The sequence below is a fragment of the Equus caballus genome, chromosome 2 (assembly GCF_041296265.1).
Source record: "Equus caballus isolate H_3958 breed thoroughbred chromosome 2, TB-T2T, whole genome shotgun sequence".
NCBI lineage: Eukaryota > Metazoa > Chordata > Mammalia > Perissodactyla > Equidae > Equus > Equus caballus.
Window position 1 is genome coordinate 121,913,406 of NC_091685.1, and position 22,365 is coordinate 121,935,770.

The following is a 22,365-nucleotide window of genomic DNA, read 5'->3' on the forward strand; positions in this document are numbered from 1 at the left end:
TCACTAGTCCCATAAAGTGACTCGCACGGGGGAAAGGACCCCAGGGGCAGCCGGAGCGCGCAGCACGCTCAGCGCCTCTGCGGGGACGGGGCGGGGGCGGGCGCGCGGCGCCCGGCATCGGGACCCGCCGGGACTCCCCGCCCGGGCCGCCGTCCGTCCCCGGGGTGGCAACGGGCCTTTCCTGGGGGCCGGCTCGTCTCCAGCGCCCGGCCGACGCGACCGCGTCCCTGCGCCCTCCCCCGGCTCCGGATTGGGGAAGCCGCGGCGGGGGCCCGGCAGGGGCGCGGAGGGGCGGAGGAAGGGGCGGGGGCTGCGGGCGGCAGGAAGCGTTGGCGGGCGGCGGGCTCGGCGGCCGGAGGAGCTCGGGGTGCCCTGCAGGTAGGGCCGGGGCGCCGGGCGCGCGCGGGGAGCTGGGGGCGCGGCGGCCCGGCTCAGGGCCGGTGGCGGCAGCTTGGCTTTTTGGTCCCGAACTGCCGCTCGGGCCCTGGGCGCCGCGTCGTTGCGGAGCGGGCGGCGACGGTCGCTGGGCGTGCCCGGCCGCCTTTGTCCCCGGCGGCCGTCTCTGCCCGGCGGCGGGCCCGTGCAAGCCTAGAGGCTGGCTGGCGCTCCTGGCGCCCCCGCTTGCTCCCAGCAAAGGTGGCTCCGGGAGGTTGGATCTTGTTTTGTCTTCTCACTTTTAAGTAAAGAGTGAACACAAGTGGTCGCACGCAGTCGTCCCGGGAGCGTGGCCAGCGCGCGGGGCGCCCGCACTTTGCCCGGAGACCGGAGTCGGGCCTGGAGGGACCTGCAGCTGCTTGTGGGTGTGAGCCGAAACCACAGCAGCTTTTCTCTACGAGATAATCGCCTCTGCACGCTACTTTGGAACATTCTTCCCTATCACTAATTATATCACTGATACGGTTTAGAAACTTCGAGACTGGCTGTAGCAAAAGAAAAAAAAAGTAGAAGCGGGCGCAGTCTATGCAGAGTGCCTTTATTTCACAGCTGTTTTTTCCTTTCTACACGTGACAAGCCTTGCCCCAGAGGCGAGTTAAAGTCCCCGTGGTCGCTCAGGGTGGCCATTTCCATTTTGGAGCAGTGGTGAGGTGGGAAGCCGGCAGGGGTCGCTAGCCACGCACCTCCTCTTGCATCGTTCTCATCTCCTGACCTTTTCCTGCCTGCTGCTTCCTTTTTTCTCCACCCCACCCCTTTTCCAGTGTGTCCTAGGCCTGACATGGGTTACTCCACACAGGATTATTAAACAGATTGGGATAGGGGATCTGGGTGGATTTTCATAGCCACTGCAGTGGATGAAGACGCCGACAGTGCCTACAGAAGAAGTTTGGGGAAATGAGCACTTAGTTTGGAAAGGTAGCTGGTCTCTGGTGGGAGGGGGGTTAGCATGGTGAGTGGAGCGCTCAGACTGTAGGCTCCACAGGTGGGCCTGGCTTTCAACCCCACCTCCACAGCGCTGACCTTGGACAAGCCTGGCGCACTTTGTCCCTGCCTCATGGGGCTGTGGAGCTGAGTGAGATAAAGTATCCATAGTGCCAGGCCATCAACAAATGGGAGCTGGTAGGATTATCCGGAGGGATTCTCAAATAAGGTGAGGAAAAGGAGTGATTGGTTTATAGAAATTAGACTGGCGTAAGGAGCAAAGAGGTGGTGTTGCATTAGGGGGACAGGAATATTGCTTACATCAGAAGCTATGAGGGGCCGCCCCGTGGTGCAGCAGTTAAGTGCGCACGTTCTGCTTCAGCGGGCGGGGGTTCGCTGCTTCGGATCCCGGGTGCAGACAGTGCACTGCTTGGCAAGTCATGCTGGGGCAGGCGTCCCACATATAAAGTAGAGGAAGATGGGCACGGATGTCAGCTCACGGCCAGTCTTCCTCAGCAAAAAGAGGAGGATTGGCCCCAGTTAGCTCAGGGCTAGTCTTCCTCAAAAAAAAAGAAGCTATGAGAAGTGAGAGGAGGTCAAAAGTCAGGTTTAAAGATGGACCCATTTTTGATCAGTAGATTGCAGATGAACAGGAAGTGATAAATCTGTTATATCGGATGTCTCCTCCATTGAAATTTATTTTCCCCATGTCAACAAAGCCATCCACCTTGTTAGCCAGCTTATTTGCATCCATGCAGTGTAATGATAGTTGTTGAAGTGCACCCCTGCTCAAGCTTGCCTGCTTGGGACATACAGCTTGGAGTGACTGTGACGGTCACGATGTGTTATTTTCTCTGGAACCTGGGTAAAATTGATCAACTCCAGAAGAGTATTGGAACTAAGGTCCTAACCTTCTATCTCCGTGGTTTTCTGTGCTGATTCAACAAATTGCTAGAAGAGAATGGCAGCTGGACCTGGTCGTTCATCGGTGTTGCAGGATGCAGGTGTACATGTATGTGAGAGTGAGGGTGAGGGTTGGAGCTGGCGAGGACCAGAACTAAAGTTTTCAGAGCCCAGTTTCTTTCTACATCCATAGTATTAACAAAACAACAAAAAGGTTTTTAAAAACCCCTCGCTGAGATGCTGTATCTGTTAACTTTGAAATTGAATGTCATTTTAAGCCAATTATCTTGATCTACTTAAAACTAGCTCTCATTCCTAAATCTACAGATCTTGACTAAGCTATGGCAATATTTGAGACAACCCAAATGCGCATCTTAAATTACATCCAGCCAGGAAGAACTAGAAGCTCCTTCCCTAGACTATGAAAAGCAAACTTTAAAGACCCAGTGGCGTGTATATCTCCCATGCTTTCACCCTCGAGGACTTGAGTTAGTTTGGTTACCAGCCGTTTGACACAGCTTCTGCCAGGTGGACCTCAAGCTGCCTTAGGTTTATGAGCCAATATGGTGCAAAAGCTGGAAGAGGTAAGCTGCTGGATCTACCAGTACTTCATCCCCATGGAAGAGATTCAGTTCTTTCCAACCTGAGCAGGTTTGTAGCGGGTGAAGAAGGTGGCTGGCTTTTAGATATGGATTTAATGTGTTTAGTTTGAGTTATTCTATTTATAGTATAATTGGTTTAAAGATAAAGAAGTGAGGTTATTAAAGGAGGCAGATCCTGGAACACTTCTGAAAATGGGAGGAGAGAAAATCCCTGCACTGCCTAAGTAAAGCAGTGTGGGGATAGAAAGGAACCCCAGAGAGCAGTGTGTGGGGGAGGAATGTGCTCAGTAGATCACTGTTTGAAGTAGGAGGTATCCAAGGTAGAGCTGTGTGTGGGGGAGGAAGTAACCCTGGTAGACGGGGTGTGGAGTAAGAAGTATTCAGGGAAGAGCACTGTGTGGAGTGGAAAGTATTCCAGGTAGAGCAGTGTGTGGAGTAGGAAGTAGTTGGTATATCAGTGTGTATAGAAGGAAGTCTTCTGGGTAGAGCAGTGTGTGAAATAGAAGGTATTCCGGGTGGAGGAGTTTATAGGTTAGGAAGTATCCCAGGTAGAACAGTGTGTGGAGCAAGAAGTATCTCAGTAGGGAGAGGAGGTACACCAGTAGACCAGTTTCTGGAGGAGGAAGTATACCCAATAGAACAGTGTGTGGAGCAGAGAGTATCCTAGTAGAGCTCTGTGAGGAGTAGGAAGTGTTGCTGGTAGAGTTGCAAGTTCCCCTGTGGAGCCCTGTGTGGAGTAGGAAGTTTCCATGTAGAGCAACGTGTGGAGTTGGAAGTTCCCATGTGGAGCCCTGTGTGGAGCAGGAAGGTTCCATGTAGAGCAGCGTGTGGAGTTGAAAGTTCCCATGTGGAGCCCTGTGTGGAGCAGGAAGGTTCCATGTAGAGCAGCGTGTGGAGTTGGAAGTTCCCATATGGAGCCATGTGTAGAGCAGGAAGGTTCCATGTAGAGCAGCGTGTGGAGTTGGAAGTTCCCATATGGAGCCATGTGTAGAGCAGGAAGTGTGTGGGTAGAGTGGTGTGTGGAGTAGGAAGTGTGCGGGTAGAGCCGTGTGTGGAGCAGGAAGTGTGTGGGTAGAGCGGTGTGTGGAGCAGGAAGTGTGTGGGTAGAGCGGTGTGTGGAGGAGGAGGTGTGTGGCTAGAGCCGTGTGTGGAGGAGGAGGTGTGTGGGTAGAGCCGTGTGTGGAGCAGGAGGTGTGTGGGTAGAGCGGTGTGTGGAGGAGGAGGTGTGTGGGTAGAGCCGTGTGTGGAGGAGGAGGTGTGTGGGTAGAGCCGTGTGTGGAGCAGGAGGTGTGTGGGTAGAGCCGTGTGTGGAGGAGGAGGTGTGTGGGTAGAGCTGTGTGTGGAGCAGGTGTGTGGCTAGAGCCGTGTGTGGAGGAGGAGGTGTGTGGGTAGAGCCGTGTGTGGAGCAGGAGGTGTGTGGGTAGAGCCGTGTGTGGAGGAGGAGGTGTGTGGGTAGAGCCGTGTGTGGAGGAGGAGGTGTGTGGGTAGAGCTGTGTGTGGAGCAGGTGTGTGGCTAGAGCCGTGTGTGGAGGAGGAGGTGTGTGGGTAGAGCCGTGTGTGGAGCAGGAGGTGTGTGGGTAGAGCCGTGTGTGGAGGAGGAGGTGTGTGGGTAGAGCCGTGTGTGGAGGAGGAGGTGTGTGGGTAGAGCTGTGTGTGGAGCAGGTGTGTGGCTAGAGCCGTGTGTGGAGGAGGAGGTGTGTGGGTAGAGCCGTGTGTGGAGCAGGAGGTGTGTGGGTAGAGCCGTGTGTGGAGGAGGAGGTGTGTGGGTAGAGCTGTGTGTGGAGCAGGTGTGTGGCTAGAGCCGTGTGTGGAGGAGGAGGTGTGTGGGTAGAGCCGTGTGTGGAGCAGGAAGTTCCCTGCAGAGCGGTGTGTGCGGCAGGAAGCTCCGTGTGGAGCAGTGTGAGCAGTAGGATGGTAAACTGGGAGGGGGAGGAGGGTGTGTTAAAGAGGCTTTGACTCCTAAACTTTAGTGCGAGTGAACGTCGCCCTGTTGAAAATGCAGATTGTCGCCTCTGCCGGATTCTGCTGTCAGTCTGGTCTCGATCAGGCCTGTGCATATCAGCCAGGCCAGGAATTGATGCGAAAGATTGAGAAAAGCTGATGGGAGGCCCCTTGGACAGGGGACACCCCTGCGGGTCCAGCTGGCTCTTGTGTGCTGGGGACTCCAGGAGGAAAGGCGAAGGCAACCGCTTCGGCCCAGTTCCCGCCCCACCCTCACTCCCCAGTGGATTGTCACCGGTGGGAGCCAGGAAGTTAGAACAGTCAGGTGTCAGCGAGAGACTCTAAGGAGAGAGGGGCACAGGACCCTCCCGGCTAGGAGGGGATGGGTGGTAGTTGACCCCTTCAGAGACCAGCTGAGAGGTGCATCCTGCTGTCCTGTTAAGACTTCTTTACTCATTGCTTTCTCTCTCCCCTCCAATCTGTTACCAGGTGAAAACAGATTCGTGGGTGTATGGGCCCTTAACTTAGAAGATGCTAGACTTGTTGTGCTGTCCAATACAGAAGCCACTGGCCACATGTGGCTATTTAAATTAAAATTAATTGAAATTACATAAAATAAAAAATTGAGTTCCTCGGTTACACTAACCACATCTCAAGTGCTCCACAGCCACATGTGGCCAGTGGCTGCCGTATGGGACAGCGGGCATGGAGCAATCCTGTCATCGTAGGAAGTTCTATTGCACGGCATCCTTCTGGGGAGTGGAGAGGGATTTGGTGAAAGTTGTCCCGAGGGTGGGGAGGCCTGGTCATGGATGGGGAGCACAGGGTCCTCATCATAGGGTGATGAGTGCAGATGTGTCATCCAAGAGATCCAAAACCCAAGCTTTCGGGGCTGGCCTAGTGGCATAGCAGTCAAGTTTGCACTCTGCTTTGGTGGCCCAGGGTTCGCTGGTTCAGATCCCGGACGAGGACCTATGCACCACTCATCAAGCCATGCTGCGGCAGGCGTCCCACATATAAAGTAGAGGAAGATGGGCACGGACGTTAGCTCAGGGCTAACCTTCCTTGGAAACAAACAAACAAACAAAAACCAAAAAATACCAAGTCTTCATCCTGCCCCTTTCCGCCCTCCCCCCAAACTTCTCCCTCCTCCTGGGAGCAGGGTAATCCAGTACTAAGCACAGTTTCAGTTCTCCTGTATGACTGAATTCCTTCGGTTTCAGAGAATATTTGCAAAATACTTTCTGCAGAACAAAGCAATGTCGTATTTCATTTGGGCTCCATAATCCCAGAACTGTGTTACTCTGGGCATAGTTTGCAACGAATGCGTTTATGTGATATTTTCTCCATTTCTCTGTATAGTATTCTTTGCTATTTTGTGGGTAAGAGCTGGGAGTGAGAAAGAATTGAGCTGTCAGTTATGAAGCAGCTTCCTTTCCTTTTCCCCTTTCCCTTCTTTTCACGTACTTTGCCCTTTTGTGTGTGTGTGGTAACATTTTATAACATTATATAAATTTCCGGTGTACATCGTTATATATTTCAGTTCCTATGTAGACTACATCATGTTCACCACCCAAAGACTAATTACCATCCATCCCCACACATGTGCCTAACCACCCCTTTCCCCTTCTTGCCTCCCCACTTCCCCTCTGGTAACCACCAATCCATTCTCTGTTTCTTTGTGTTTGTTTGTCATTGTTTTTATCTTCTGCTTATGAGTGAAATCATACGGTATTTTACTTTCTCCCTCTGACTTAAACTTCACTTATCATAATACCCTCAAGGTCCATCCATGTTGTCACAAATGGCCGGATTTCATCATTTCTTATGGCTGAGTAGTATTCCACTGTGTATGTATACCACATCTTCTTTATCCATTCATCCCTTGATGGGCACCTAGGTTGCTTCCAAGTCTTGGCTATTGTGAATAAAGCTGAGACGAACATAGGGGTGCATGTATCTTTATGCCTTTGTGTTATCAAGTTCTTTGGATAAATACCCAGCAGTGGGATAGCTGGATCATATGGTAGATCTATTCTTAATTTTTTGAGGCATCTCCATCCTGCTTTCCATAGTGGCTGCACCAGTTTGCACTCCCACCAACAGCATATGAGGGTTCCCTTCTCTCTGCATCCTTTCTAACACTTGTTCTTTCCTGTGTTGTTAATTATAGACATTCTGAGGGACGTGTGGTGATAGCTCATTGTAGTTTTGATTTGCATTTCCCTGATAGCTAATGATGTTGAGCATCTTTTCATAGGCCCGTTGGCCATCTGTATATCTTCTTTGGAGAAATCTCTGTTGATCTTTCGCCTGTTTTTTAATTGGGTTGTTAGTTTTTTTGTTGTTGAGATGTATGAGTTCTTTGTATATTTTGGATATTAACCTCTTATCAAGATATATGGTTTGCAAATATCTTCTCCCAATTGTTAGGTTGTCTTTTCGTTTTGTTGATGGTTTCCTTTACTGTGCAGAAGCTTTTTAGTTTGATGTAGTCCCATTTGTTTATTTTTTCTATTGTTTCCCTTGCCTGGTCAGACGTGGTATTTGACAATATGCTGCTAAAACCAACCAAAACAGGAGGGCCTTAGAGTGTGGGAGTCAAAGGCACGCGGGAGTTCCTGTTGTGTTTTACTTCCATGAGTCACAAAGTAAATTAACAAAAGTCAACTTTTTTTAATAGGTGAAGAACAAAACATGACCGAAATAGATGCCTTCTATAAAAGGTAAGACTGTACCCTTTTCTAGTAAAGGTCTCTCCCTTCGGTGACCCTGATCAGCCTGGAGAAATCAAAGCAGGAAGGGGACCTGGGAGCCGTGAGGAGAGCCGAGGGTGTCCGGGCTCTGCATTCGCAGAGTTGCCTGTAGAGAGGCAGGTGGGTTGCTGCCCTGGTTGTGAAAGGACCTAGAGTGATGTTCACAATATTTCACACTCACTACGGCGTGGGCCCCAGAGCTGGGGCCTGGGCCAGGTCCTTGCCGTTGCTGGATCCTGGGACCTGGGGGAGACGCATGCACCAGGACTGGGGGTGGCTGCTCCAGAAGCCGCTGTTGACCAACTGGTACAGAGGTGTGTCAGGACTTTGCCTGCTAGTGTGGCCACCAGGCTTTCCCGGCACATGCTGCGGCATGTCAGCCTGGCCCAGGAGGAGGAAGGGGCGGGTCTGTATCTCCCGTACACATTGACCTTGGGCTTGCAGGAGCTCAGTATGTAATGTGACTTAAAGTGATGTTTTTTAAACTTTTCATTAACAGAGAAATGTTTGATCCGGCAGAAAAGTACAAAATGGACCACAAAAGGAGAGGAATTGCTCTAATCTTCAATCATGAGAGGTTCTTCTGGCACCTAACCCTGCCGGACAGGCGGGGCACGAGCGCAGACAGAGACAATCTGATGCGCAGGTAGTAGTTTTATCCATATGTCAAGATGATGAGCCATGTAAGCGATAACACGAGTACTTAGCAAAACTTGTCAGCGCTGATGACATAACAGAGCAAGAGTGCTCGAGGGTGGGCCTCACTGGGCACAGCCTCTCTGAAGAACTGGCCTGCGTTGTCTTCCTAACCCTGCTCTGCTAAATGTTAACGGGCCTTGTGTTGTTACAAGTAAATTTGCATAGTCGACGGTAATATTCTAACTTGAATCGGTTATCATTTTGAGTAAATTTTTTCCTACTCTGGGTGATCAAGAAAACCATCATCATAATTTTTGTCTTTCTCCTCAAAGAAAAGTCAATGGATGTGCCATAAAAATGTGTATAGATTCCTCAGATAAGCAGAGATAAGCTATTTGACAACTTCAAATAGCTCGTATGCTAATACTCAGTTTCATTTATTCCCAGGTTTTCAGATCTGGGATTTGAAGTGAAATGCTTTAATGATCTTAAAGCAGAAGAATTGCTGTTGAAAATTTACGAGGGTGGGTAGTTTGCCTGTGCGTCCTCCTCTGATGGGATTGAGTCCTTTAATTATCCTATCTGGAAAGACAGGTCCAGATAAGTAACTGTGTTGCAAAAAAGTCTTATCAGTTAATTTAGCGTGGGTTGTAAGTTTGGGTTGTGCCTCTGCTTATATGTTACCCACCAGATCTGAGACCCTTGCAAAGTACCAGGCCTCCAGAGTTTATATTTAGCATACCACGAGTTACAGTCCATTACTCCAGAAATAAATGAAATGACATTTTCATTTGGCAATAAAAGTCTAAAATCCAAATACTACAGATGCTGGGCAGTCATTTTGTGATGGATTCCTTCCACACCCCAGTTTTCTCCTGGCTCCAAAATACTGTTGATTTACATATGTTTTCTCCATTTCTACATCACTGCAGTCAGTATTCTAACAACTTTACGTACCGCGTGCCATGGATTTTGCAAGCTGTTTGCCAGAGGACTGTTACCATATTTGCGTAATTACTTAAACTTTCCTCCGAGCTCTTCTTTAATCTATGAACACTCAAACGGGCTGCTTGCCAGTTTTCCGCCTTGCTCACAAGCTAGAGAGGACATCAGTCTCGAGTCTCAATGCCCTTGGAAGCCTTAAGTGCTGTGGACATACCGTGAAGATGCTGCGTTCATCGGAGGTGCAGCAGCACGTCAGCTTGCTAAGTACCACTTTCTGGGCCTTTCCAGTCTGCTCCAGGAAGCGCTCTGCTGACTCAAAGAAACTTTTATTGCCAAATGACTTGGCTCTTGAAGGGGGTTCCCCATAATAATCTTTTCATGTTTTCATGTCATTATTCTGTGTTTCAGTAAAGCAAATGAAATCAGTTCTACACTCTATTACTTTGAATTTTAATAATTTGGATTTTTAAAGATCAGATAGAGTATGGTATAAATTATTGTTTGATTGAAGACTAACATAAATTGCATATTATTACAGATATTTTACATTTATTATAAGAATAACAAATTTTCCTCCCCCCCCAATCATATGTCACTATTCTGGTATTAGTAAATTGAATATTTATATGGAGATAATAAGCATCTTATTTTCATTTCTGTGTGAACTTTGGGGACCTTTATAGTGTCAACCTCTAGCCACGCAGATGCCGATTGCTTCGTCTGCGTCTTCCTGAGTCACGGCGAAGGCAATCACATTTACGCGTATGACGCCAAAATTGAAATTCAGACCTTGACTGGCTTGTTCAAAGGAGACAAGTGTCAGAGCCTGGTTGGAAAACCCAAGATATTTATCATTCAGGTAAGACTGACTATGTTATTGTCTTACTTACAAAGTCCATGGTTCTGTAGATGTGCTTATAGAGAATTAAAGCCAATTTCAAAAGTAACTTCTCCAGTAATAGAAAAGATCCTTTTTGAATCCTAGTCAATCAGAGTTGCAATTTGAGCTATTAGGAGTAATTCTTTATTAACACAAAGAATAAATACTTATTACTTGGATTGATATTTGAAATGGCTCAGAATAAACAATGTACTACTCCCTGGCCAGCCTGGTGTCAGGGCAGGGCCAGCAGAGGCGTCCGCCGGGTGTGGGGTGCGACGCAGGGCAGCTGCTCCGACCTGGTTTGCTTCTTCACGGCTGCAGAGCGCGTGTGGCGGGGGGCGGGCTGCAGGCCTGCAGGCTCTAGTCCTAGCTTGCCTCGGCCTTTCACACTTCCCCTTAAACCAAGATGCTGCGTGCCCCCTGCCAAATTGGTATGAGGGATAAAAATATTTTTTGGCCTGATTAGCATCATTTATCACATCAGTGAGGGTCTTGAACAAAAAAGAGAGCAGACTCCTCGTGTGTCAGAGCTGCAGTTCTGTTTCCACCAGTGGCAGCGAGGACATTTCACGTCTTGCCGCCAAGCCTTGAGGGGAGGGAGTGGGGGCCCCGTAAGAAAAGAGTTAAGGACAATTCCCTGGTTTCTCCTTTGGACAACTGCATTGGGTTCTCGTGGGACAAGCAGTTGGAGATACAGCTCAAGAAGCTAAGATGGGCAGCCTGAGATGGAGAAGTAAATTGGGGGGAATCAAGAGACGGATGGAGATGGAAGCCATGGGAGTAGAGGAGTTTACAGCCTGTCGAGCACAGCCTGAAAGATGAGTGTAAAGCAGAACTGAGGACACCAGTGAGGTGGGAGCAGAGGAAGGATGCTGAGGGGGTGGGCCAGAGCAGGAGGAGAGACACCAGGAAAAATAGTGACACGATGGCTTCGTGAACAAGGGAGTGGGCAGCCTGTCACAGACAGAGAACTGGAAATAACTATGAGCTGCCATGGGACGAGAGCCACAAGGGAGCTACGTGTCGCCAGGTACTTTATTTCTGTCTGCCTTGGTTCCTCACCTGTGAGCCTGGACTACCACAGCACTGCTGGTAGGGCTAAAGCGCCCTGGCCTGGCAAACGGACACCCTCAGGCCGGTGCTAGCCCGTGCAGACCCTAGGTAAAGGCGGGCTCTTACTCTCGTTGCGAGGGATGGCGTCAAGGTCCAGGGTTCTGTGTTCTACTTAGGCAGACAGTGGAAAATAAGCTCTGAAAATAAGCCTGAGAATGCTAAGTCAGATTGAAGTCTCCCTGTGAAAATACCCCTAATAACTCAGGATGTGACTAGATTTGGAGACAGGGCCTTTCAAGAGGGAATTAAGGTGAAATGAGGTCAGCTGGGTGGACCCTAATCCACCATGGCTGGCGTCTTTATAAGAGGAGATTAGGACACAGACACACACAGAGGAAGGACCCCGTGAAGGCAAAGGGACAGGATGGCCCCCTCCAGGCCAGGGAGAGAGGCCTCAGGGGAAACCAACCCTGCTGACCAACACTGTGCCCTCAGACTTCAGCCTCATCTGTTGTTGTTCGAGCCCCCACTGTGTGTGCTTTGTCCTGGCAGCCCTCGCAACCTTGGCACAGTGAGAAAGCAGGATTCCGTTCTAGCGTTATAAATAAATGGTCACTTATAAGCTCTAAAAGAAACAAAAAAGTCCTGAGTGATTTCAAAGTTATCAGTTAAACAGAAGATCCCTAATATCGTGAGGCCTTCCACACATGAATTTAGGGGCACAGAATTCAGCCCATAACAGTCAGGTAGGAAAAGAAATTAGGTTATCCTTTGTGAGAGTCAGAATTAGTGGGTAAGGGTGTGAGATCCCACTGTGCAGTAGGAGCGTGGGGAGGCAGGCACATCGACAGAGGCCTCCTGGTCGGGCGTCACACGGCAGCAGCAGGGCCAGCTGGGATGTGTTAGCTGATGAGCTAGAAACACTCAGGCAAGTCCTACGGCTTTTACAAGAAAGAGTTAGGGGATCAGCCCGGTGGCGCAGTGGTTAAGTTCTCATGGTCTGCTTCTCGGTGGCCTGGGGTTCACAGGTTCAGATCCCAGGTGCAGACATGGCACCACTTGGCAAGCCATGCTGTGGCAGGCATCCCACATATAAAGTAGAGGAAGATGGGCACGGATGTTAGCTCAGGGCCAGTCTTCCTCAGCAAAAAGAGGAGGATTGGCAGTAGTTAGCTCAGGACTAATCTTCCTCAAAAAAAAATAAAAATAAAGGGTGACTGCTGTTGCGGTGTGGTGAAGCCACTGGTAACTTTAGAACCACAGCAGCTGTTTCCCCTATGGTGTACCTTTCAATCCACATAATTTGGTGTATGGTTGAGCATGCCATTTTTCTAAACATTAACTAAAAAGAAACATAGGTAGGCGAAAAACTTTGGCAACTTTTCGTCTGCTCTCAACCTGAATGCACTGTTTTTGGAGTGCCTGTAACGTGGCTTCTGCAGATGTTGACACATATGACACACATGTGGCATAAATTATCCCGTCACTATACAATGAAGCGTTGGGAGGAAAAGAGTAGGTAAGTGAAGGTGTTTTTCCTCCTCGTCTCGCAGGCCTGTCGGGGGGACCAGCACGATGTGCCCGTCACTCCTTTGGATGTCGTGGACCACGGGACAGACAAGCTGGATGCCAACGTGACCCAGGTGGATGCGGCCTCCGTTTACACGCTGCCTGCTGGAGCCGACTTCCTCATGTGCTACTCTGTCGCAGAAGGTGCGTGGGTGTTCGTGACTGGCCTTCTTCAGTGCCTGGGCGTCTCCCCTTGGCTTGCTTTGGGTCAGGTCTTTCTGCTGGGATGCGGCGACCTGGTCCTGCACCTCACAGTCTTGGCATGGATCTCTTTAATCACGTGGCACAGAGTGACAGATGAAAGTGTAAAATACCTTATGGAAAAATCATTCCCAGGAACTAAGGAAAGCTACAAGTCTAATTATACTGAATGTTAGCAGCCTGCTATCAGTTACTGATGGTGACGGTGTCATTGTGGTAATACTCATGGAAAGTTTTGTTGAAAAATATTTTGATGACAGTTGTTCTTTGCTCTCGCAGTAAATAATTTTATGTTTTTCTTCTTTCTAATCTCGTCTCTCTCAAAATCATTGCCTAGCTACTCTTATCTTAGGAATTTTTTAGGAAATGGAGGAAATTACATAGAATGGGTCCCTTTTCCCACAAGAGAATAGTCAACAGAAAAAATTTTAAAACTGTATCAAGGACACGTCTTAGTCTTCCCCAAGGATTTTCGGGAGCTCATCCTTCCGTAACGGTGAATCATAAAGGTGACTGACAGCCAGAGGGCTTCAGTGTTCTCCCTGCTCTCTGCTTCAGGTTACTATTCCCACCGGGAGACCATCAACGGCTCGTGGTACATTCAAGACCTGTGTGAGATGCTGGCGAGGTTCGGCTCCTCCTTAGAGTTCACGGAACTCCTCACGCTGGTCAACAGGAAAGTGTCCCAGCGCCGAGTGGACTTCTGCAAGGACCCGAGTGCCATTGGAAAGAAGCAGGTGCCCTGCTTTGCCTCCATGCTAACGAAAAAGCTGCATTTCTTCCCAAAATCCAAGTGAGAGGGGCTCTTTTATGTATCTGTCTTCAAAATAGATTTCCTTTTTTACATAAATAAGTATCAGTAGGTTTAAGCTTATGGTACAACAATTGAAGATGTTTTAAGGTTTAATGAGAGAGCTTTTTAAAAAAATAGTTCCTATTGGACAAGGTGCAAGGGTGTGCTCTGCATAGAAAGGGAATCTCAGGGACTGACTTATAGATCCCAGCCGCAAGGCTCTGCAGTGCTTGATTTTCACAGGAAGCTGCAGGGTTGCGCAAACTGTCGGGCGATGTAGCTTGTATTTTATAAGCATTTATCATGTTTTTAAAGGATTTCTGAAACCCAAGAATTATAAAGTTGTTTTCCATTATTTCAAATTCATGTTTTATTAAATTTTTCTAATTTACATTCTTATTCATGTGTGTAATTTATAGTATACTCGTTTTACTTGGTCATACAGATTCATCTACATATGAATTACCACTTTTTGTATACGACTTTAACTCTCTAAAAAAAAATCAGCCTCCAAGAACTATTATGTGGCATTCTGAGGAAGAGATAGAGAACACGTTACTTCTCAGTCAGCGCAGGCCAAGCACTCGCAAACCCTGACTCTGGCTGTCCTCCCCGTCAGGCTGTCTTCTGTTCAGGGGTCAGGAACGTGTTCCTGTCAGAGCCAGGGAATAAGCGTGTGAGCCCCTGCAGGCCACACTGTCTCTGGCAGCCAATCGACTTGGCTGCTGTAGTGCGAAAAGAGCCACAGTCACACGTAAGTGAGCACAGCTGTGTTCCAGTAAAACTTTTATTTACAAGAACAGGCACAGGTATTGGTTTGCTGACTCCTGCTCTCGTCTACCCCATCTTCCCAGATTTCCCTTTAGACCACTGGCAAGAATTCAGAAGCCATCTTTTCTGCTTTCCTAGTCTAGGATTGTTCCCCAGCGCCGTACGTGAAAATGCTGCAGGCTGTTCTCTGTCTTTCCTGGGGACCTGGGATGGGGCCAGGCATTATTCTTGGCCCTTGGGACGGACACATCAGTGAACAAAGCAACCCACCCAGTTCTCCAGGAGCGTTTCCTCAGGAGTGACACTGTGGGGTGTCTGCCCTAGGTTAGGCCTGTTCAAAGTATCTCATCTCCCCTTAGTCTCAGGAAGCTCATGGCATTATTTTGCAATTATTTTGATGAGCAGAGGTCAGGTGAATTGCCCAGTCCCTCCACCTAGTAAGCCCGTGCATTTTCCATCCCACACTGGATTCACTCTGCTGTTTCCACCTTAAATCCAGAATCCTGCTTCCATTATCTGACCCCATCCTCCCAGGTCAACCTTAACTCAATGAATCTACTTCTCCTCACTGTGTATCCTTCCCTCTGGTTAGGGAAACGTCCCACCAATACACACAGCCAAGACCTCCTCCAAGACTCCCCGCCCCATGTTGTATCTCCCCTGCCTGAGATGCCCTCCCTCTTCCAAATTCCACCCAAAAGGCAAGGCCTGCCTTTCCAAGCTGGTTCCTCTTAACTTCTATTATATTCACCATTTTGTCTCTACCTGGAAATAGAGCTCCTCAAAGGCAGAACGTGTCCAAAGGGCTTCTCATAATACTTACTTAACCTGGTGGCATTCCTTATAAAAACCTATTAGTGCATATTCTCACCTCAGTAATAACACACACTAATATGTTGGTAATTCAGAATCTCTGTGGTTCAGAGACACTGAGGCGAACAGCCAGTGATCACTGTCTGCCGCTCTAGTTAAGGTGCAGGAAGTTGGAATCTGATTTGGTTCAGATATACCCTGAAACGGTCAGTGGGGGGAGGGATTCGTTTGTTTGTTTGTTTTTAAGAAAATCTCTAATATCAGGGTGTCATTATTACCCTTTCTGTCCCATAGTTAAACACTGAAACTGAAATCCTGGATAAGAGATTAAATACCATTAGGTGTAAATTTACAAAGACTTATGATCTCCTATGAGTAGATGCTTAAATCTTATTATAGCTATGTGCATTGGGCAAATTAACCTCTCTAAGCCTCAGTTTCCTCATTATTAAATTGGGATTAAAAATAGCTACCTCAGGGCCAGCCCTGTGGCCTAGTGGTTAAGTTGGCGTGCTCCACTTCAGCGGCCCGAGTTCGCAGGTTCCGATCCTGGGTGCAGACCTACACCACTCATCAGCCAGGCTGTGGCAGCAACCCACATATAAAATGCAGGAAGACTGGCACAGATGTTAGCTCAGGGCTAATCTTCCTCAGGGGGAAAAAAAAAGCTATTTTGTAGGATTCTAGAATTACAAATAATAATATGTAAAGTGCCTAGAACAGTACTTGACAACATATGATAAACAGTATCTATCCTAGCCCTACAGGTTTTGAGTGGCTTTAAATATTAGTTAAGATGAAACATTTCCAATGACATTTTATAGTAACTTTAGCTATATTTAATGATAAAAATCTTTCAACTACTATCTATTAAAAAGAAATCAAGGGGCTGGCCCAGTAGCCTAGTTGCTCACGCTGCTTTAGTGACCCAGGGTTCACAGGTTCGGATCCTGGGCACGGACCTAGCACCACACATCAAGCCACACTGTGGTGGCATCCCACATAAAGTAGAGGAAGACTGGCACAGATGTTAGCTCAGCAACAATCTTCTTCAAGCAAAAAGAGAAAGACTGGCAACAGATGCTAGCTCAGGCCTCAAAAAAAAAAAAAGAAATCAATGACAAGATGATTTTAAGTGACGCCTAAGACTAAAGTGAGTACGAGGCACACTGACTACTTCACCCTCACCCGGGGAATGAACAGGACAGGCTGACGGGGATTCTCAGCCAAACTGACAAACTGTAGCGCAGCCGCTCCGATTTTCATGGATCATCCAAGCTCTTTCCAGCATTAAACCTCAAGTCACGAAAATCCACGAACCAAAAATCTCAAGTGAGAACTTCAAAGAATACATGTTTTGCAAGCATTTTTTTATTAACAAAAATTACTGAAGTTGTCAAATTCAGATGAACTATGGGACTCAAAAAGTTCCAGTTTCTAGGTTGTAAAATCAACACACAATGGAAAAACTCAGTAACATTTAACAACGTAAGATTAATTCTTTTCTTTGAGCTCCTCTCGCATCCGCAAACAGAGAGAGTGGCGCACCTGCCCCAGGGATTCATTAGCCTGCGGACGGGAAAGGAAAAGGGACACGATCAGAGGAGGAGGCACACAGGCACACGCCTCACGCTCGAGGGGAGTTCCGGCCAGTTAATGTCTCCTTAGGCAATCAATACATTCAACTATTAGTAGCGGCAAATGCCTAACACATTTCTATATGGATCCTTATAAAGTCAAGTTTAAGGTTTCTAGACATCCTTAGAGTTCTTGTTACATTAGTTTTCCCCTTTATAATGGTTTTTCCAGATTATATTAAAAAAAAGAAACACTCTGATCAGTTTCCCTTTTTCCTCAACTATTGCCTTAAAAAAATAACACTTCACAGGGTGCTACTTTAAATCTTAAATGCCCAGTGCTATTAATTGGGTGGAAGAACATTCCTTGGCATCCTTGGATGGGGTCATTCAAATGTAAGAGTATCCACTAAACTAAAAACAAAAAAGTATCATATTTTTCCTATGTAGGGATTACATGAATTTCCTTTAAAAAAGGCCTCTTTATCTCCAATTTTTGAATTAAAAATTTAATTCTAGGAATACTTTTTTTTAAAGTTGAGGCATGGGTAGTTTAGAGGGTACAGGTAACAGAAGATATGATGATTACTGGCTATCAAATGAGCATGCATTAAGCAATGGAAGATGTTTTTACCAAAGTTTTTTCTTATAAAATTACTGAGAAAAATTAAAAATCTGCTATGTGTTGAGAAGTCACCATCTGAACAAAGCTAATGAGTCCATTGGGAGGCCAGAGAGAAAGGCCGTGGAAGCAGAGGCTCCAGAGCCACACTCTTGGGTGCACAGCCTGGTTTCCCCACTTTGTAACAGCGTGCGCCTGGGCAAGGGAATTAAGCACCTCTGTTTTCTCATCTGAAAGATGGAAAAGACAAGGGTGGAATACCACACTGATTCTTCTATTTTTAAGGAGAAGAAACATAAATCCTTTTAGAAAATTCTCTATCAGTGTTCACCTTCCTCCAGCTCGACTCTCTTGTATGCTCTCGCTGGTTACAAACCTGCAACCGAGCTCGCTGTGGACGTGTTTTCTTTGAAAACACAGATGTGGGAATAGATCCCATGGAAAGGTTTGTTTTACTATCTCAGCCACTTATGACATTTTCACAGACACATTTAAAGCTGGCCCCTTGTAGAAAAACCAAGATGAGAATAAAACTGTAGGATAGGAAATTAACATCAGACGTTTCAACCATTGACTGAAGGAACCTCAGTGCACGGAAGTCTGTCTGGGACCGCGCCCGGCCCGCGAGGATGAGCCGAGACGGCGTTTCCCTGACACCAAAGCCTGGCTGCCGCAGGGACCAGCTCTCAGATGGCGCATTTGCAATAAGGTACCTTAGCGAGCTCCTCCTTCAACTGGTTGTACTGTGCCACATCGAACTGCTGCTGCTTCGACTTCTTATGGAAGAAGTGAAGAAACTGCCTCCTCTTAACAGCTGAGTAAGTATAATCCTAAAAAAGAACAGGACTTGTTCTGAATGAACATAATGCCTCAGGAACACCAAAGCCAAGGAAGGTGGACAGTAAAATATGGCCGCAGCCACTAGACAGCACAAGGCAACAGGGGAACACGGTCAGTCTCACTGAGATGAGTGGCTCCCGCCACAGGCAAGCAAGCTGGGAAGAGAGAGCACACATACTGGGACAGAAGGAGAAAATGGGAAACGGAGACTTTTGGCAAAGTAACCACGAGACAAAGCTAACGTCACTGGGCGTTTTGCAATACAAATTCAACTTTATTTATAAGCAAGGGCACAGAGAACATAAATTTGATGTATTTATCTCAATGGAAGACTCTGAGTTTCACTATTTATTTCTCTATAGAGGTTATATATAGTTTCTGTGTTGTATATAAATCTCTATCCAGCCTTGGGAAAACCAACAACAAACATTAACCAGTTTATAAAAAACCAGACAGCAGTAACTTAGTAAATAAAAAAGCTTTACTGCTCATTACTTGACTTAGGTAAGGAATTCTATGCAAAAGATGTGCTAACTTAACCATTTTCCTAACAAACAACTCACCTGTCGAGTGACTATAAAGTATGCAAAAAAGACCATGGAATTGGCAAATGTGATGAAGTACGTCACTGGCTCCATGATATCCCAGGAGTACACCCACCACGTGAGCCAGGCCATTGCCCCCGCCTGAGCGGACAGCAGCGCCAGTCCGGCCCACAGGAGGCCGCTGGTTTTGGCTTCTGAGCGAGCTTCGATTCTAGCTTTCATCTGAGGAAAAAACCAGCTATTAGCTCAGTTCACAGTGCAACAGTTTAAGAAAAAAAAAGCAAAAAGGACCAAAAGTAATGCATATCTGTAATACTTTAAAGAGGTCTGATTCATGAAAAAAAATTTATAAAACATATACACTAATGAGTAATCATTACCAAATCAGTTCATTAATAAATCATTTTTTAAATTATAATGGTAATACCTGCTCATGGAAAAAAAAATTTAATGGCATAAAAGGGTTTACAATGAAAAACTCAGATGTCGTCCTCTGAAACCTAACTAAAACTACATGCCTCTTTTCCTGGACCCAGCAAGTCCGCCTCTGGGAATTCATCCTGTAGGTGCACCTGCACACACAGGATTCATTACAGGTTCATTCTTAAAAGACCAAAGTTATCATATCCATGAAGCTATTACGCATCTGTAATGAGAAGTCTCTCTGTGTGCCAATATGGGGATCTTTCCAGGAGACAGTGTTAGTGAGAAAAGGTGAGAAGAGTGTGGAACAGTGGGCGCCCCTTTCTGAAGATGGGAACAAAATAATAATATAGGTATAATTCTTTGTACCTAGATAAAGACAATCTGAAATGATTCCTAGGGGTGGAGAGTCCAGGAACTGGGGGGATGGTGGGAGGAAAACTTGCCATTGGGCACCTTTTTAGATTTTTAAATTTTAATACAAGTAAATATATTACCAACTTTTTAAAAAGTAAAGAGAAAATAAAAATGTGGGTACTCAATCCAACAAATACAATTAAAAAGTCCTTCTGCCATACGCTAAGTATCCTTAGAGGCCATCACTATTAAAAGTTTCACTTATCTCCAGAAACTTTCTATTCATATACAAAGATACACACACACCAACCCATTTTTAAAAATCACAAGTGGGGTCACACGTTTAAAAGATGCAACTCTTAGAGGCCCGTGGCCGAGTGGTTAAGCTCTCGCACTCCACTTCAGCGGCCCGCGGTTTCGCCGGTTCGGATCCTGGGCACGTACATGGCAGCGCTCCTCAGGTCACGCTGAGGCGGCATCCCACGTGCCACAACTAGAAGGACCCACAACTAAAATATACAACTGTGTACTGGGGGGATTTGGGGAGAAAAAGCGAAAAAAAACTTTAAACGATGCAATTCTTTCCCTTAAATTAAGAGAAACACACCCCTGGCCCTCTTCCCAAAAGAAAGTCATCTTTTCCTCCCCCACTGATTGCGCTCAGGTGTTGGGAAGCCGTTGCTAACTTGGCAGCTGCAGTTCCGTTAAGCAGAGCTGGGCCGCGGGCCGCCTCTGAGAAAGAAACTGGTCGCACTGAGCTGGTGCGTCCCAGCTCGCAGCCTGCTCCTTCAGAGACGCCGCCGCCCGTCCGTGCGGAGGAAGCACAGCACCGAGCGTGGGACGGCGGCTCCGGAGTCAGACCCGCAGTTCACGTTCGGCTCGCCCGTATATGACGAGCTTCGTGCCTTTGCTGTCTGGTTCCTCATCTGAAGGAGGAAGGTGACTATCAAACTCATGGGCTCATGGCGAGGACGAAAGGAGAAAAGGCGCGTCGGGAAAGCATCCAGAGAAACGCTCACGTGGAGAGCGCTCAGTCACGCTGGGTATCATTTTCCAACGCCTCACCCCGAAGCTCCCTCACCTGCTCGAGGGGCTGCAGCCGTCCCGTCAGCTGGTCGATTTTCTCCAGTAAACGGCGCTCTCTCCTTTTCTGAAACTCTTCTGAGTGCAAGGCTGTAAACAGTCTGTGCACCAAGGATTTCACGTTTTCCATCTCAGCAGTGTGCTCACAACTCAGTTTTTCTAGGAAGAGACACAAAGGAAACATAAGGCAGGCACCACATTTTTTCCTCCAGGGTCTGGAAGTCGGAGACCCAAATCTGATCCCCATGGTGGGCCCCCTGAGAGCTCCCAAACCTTAGGGAGGCGTTTGGTATCGGCCTTTCTCCTGTCTCAGATGATCCCATTAGTCCCTCTCATATAAAGACAATCCGGAATGATAAATTACCAGACAGCTTTGAAATTCATTGTTTTTGTCTTTTTTCTTTTGTAATATAGCTTTACTGTTTCTTCAAAAATCTTCATACAGCAGAGGAGTATCCATCTACCAGAATCCAAAAGCGATTAGAGTGTGCCTCCCTTTCAACAAGGGGAGTTCTTTAAACAACAAGATGTAGTTGTGAACGGAGGTTCCTACTGAAAAGAAAGGCAGTCACGGTTTCTGAGTTTTTCACACCAGTTCTTTTGATTATGGATTTCTCTCATCCTTCTGCCTCTGTGGGTCTATAAATGCACATGAAATTGGGCTGGAATGATACCCTCCCGAGGGTTGCAACTGTTGCCCACCACTGTAAGAGAATTTGATGGAGCAGGACAAGGGAGAGGAGGAGAAGACCTCCCCGCCAGGCAGCAGCAAACAACTGCAGACAACTGAGATCTGGGATCCCAGAGTCAGTATTAGCCCAGGGATGTTCCAGTTCTCTCCAGCAGTCCAGAGGCTACTTCTCCTCCATCTTTGCCCACTTCTTCAAAACTCCACTGTGGTCTCTAACCCTGTAACTATCATAGACCAATGCGTACTGTATCCTACTGTATCAATAACAAAATATCACAGTTATCTTGCAGGAGCAATGAGCAAAACCTGCAAGTCATGTAGCTGGAGTATGCTCAGAGGATGGAAACTTTGTCCTCAGATGACCTAGAGCCGCCTAGGAACCAAAAGTTCTCTAACTGCGGAAGTCAAGTGTGATGAGAAAGTGGCCCAGGGAACCTAAGAAGCAGCGAGGCTCCTTTGATTTGTAACACTCGGTACTTATAAGACTGTTACACTCTCACCCTCCAATCAGACTCTACCAAGCTAGCGTTTTGCATAACCACTCCCACTCCCAACTTATGTCTCCTTGCTGGTTGAACTTGCAATAAAGCTTTCTTCTCCCCAAAGCAGTGCCATAGTACTGGTTTCCCTGTGCATCGGGCAGCGAGCCCTTGCTTGATAAACACCCCTTCCACATCTAGGCTAAAGCTGCCACATAGAGGTGAAAACTAGAAGTTCCTTTCTAGGCTTCTGAGATTTGTAGAACAGTGAGAGCCCTTTTGTTCTGATGAAAAATGTACTGATACTTAAAAGGTCTACATACAGAAGAAAGGTGTAGAAGGGCACGATTTTGTCCAAAGCTGGGGAGTGTACCAAAGATAAAGCCAGGCACTAGTTAAAGTGGTAAGGATAGATTTCATTCAGTAACTATTGCAATAGGGAAGGGGGTCCAGTGTGAACTGAACTCAACTTCCACTTGTGCAGAGGTGGCCTGGCGTTTTAAAGGGAGAATGAGCGAACGGG

At 47.3% G+C, this 22,365-nt stretch overlaps 2 protein-coding genes across 2 annotated transcripts in view; one reads left to right on the forward strand and one right to left on the reverse strand.

The window, feature by feature from the left end:
* Positions 1 to 271: 271 nt before the first annotated feature.
* On the forward strand, positions 272 to 14,032 carry CASP6 (caspase 6). Its single transcript, XM_023636753.2, has 7 exons — positions 272 to 378; positions 7,486 to 7,528; positions 8,058 to 8,204; positions 8,645 to 8,721; positions 9,826 to 10,001; positions 12,632 to 12,791; positions 13,407 to 14,032. Exons 2-7 carry the CDS (start codon positions 7,500 to 7,502, stop codon positions 13,643 to 13,645), a joined length of 828 nt encoding a protein of 275 aa, XP_023492521.1. The 5' UTR covers positions 272 to 378; positions 7,486 to 7,499; the 3' UTR covers positions 13,646 to 14,032.
* A 2,546-nt stretch (positions 14,033 to 16,578) lies between these two features.
* MCUB (mitochondrial calcium uniporter dominant negative subunit beta) overlaps positions 16,579 to 22,365 on the reverse strand; it is an 84,027-nt gene continuing 78,240 nt past the window's right edge. The window contains exons 5-8 of the mRNA XM_023628654.2: positions 20,671 to 20,831; positions 18,828 to 19,031; positions 18,138 to 18,254; positions 16,579 to 16,794 (exon numbers count right to left, since the gene is read on the reverse strand). Of these exons, the coding sequence (XP_023484422.2) occupies positions 16,720 to 16,794; positions 18,138 to 18,254; positions 18,828 to 19,031; positions 20,671 to 20,831 (557 nt within the window). The 3' untranslated portion in view covers positions 16,579 to 16,719. The remainder of the gene's footprint in view (positions 16,795 to 18,137; positions 18,255 to 18,827; positions 19,032 to 20,670; positions 20,832 to 22,365) is intronic.

Coding starts and splice junctions, on each gene's coding strand:
- CASP6 (XM_023636753.2), top strand. CDS start 7,500: ATGACCGAAATAGATGCCTTCTATAAAAG. Junction 8,205..8,644: donor AGAGACAATCTGATGCGCAG/GTAGTAGTTTTA, acceptor ATTTATTCCCAG/GTTTTCAGATCTGGGATTTG. Junction 12,792..13,406: donor GTGCTACTCTGTCGCAGAAG/GTGCGTGGGTGT, acceptor TCTCTGCTTCAG/GTTACTATTCCCACCGGGAG.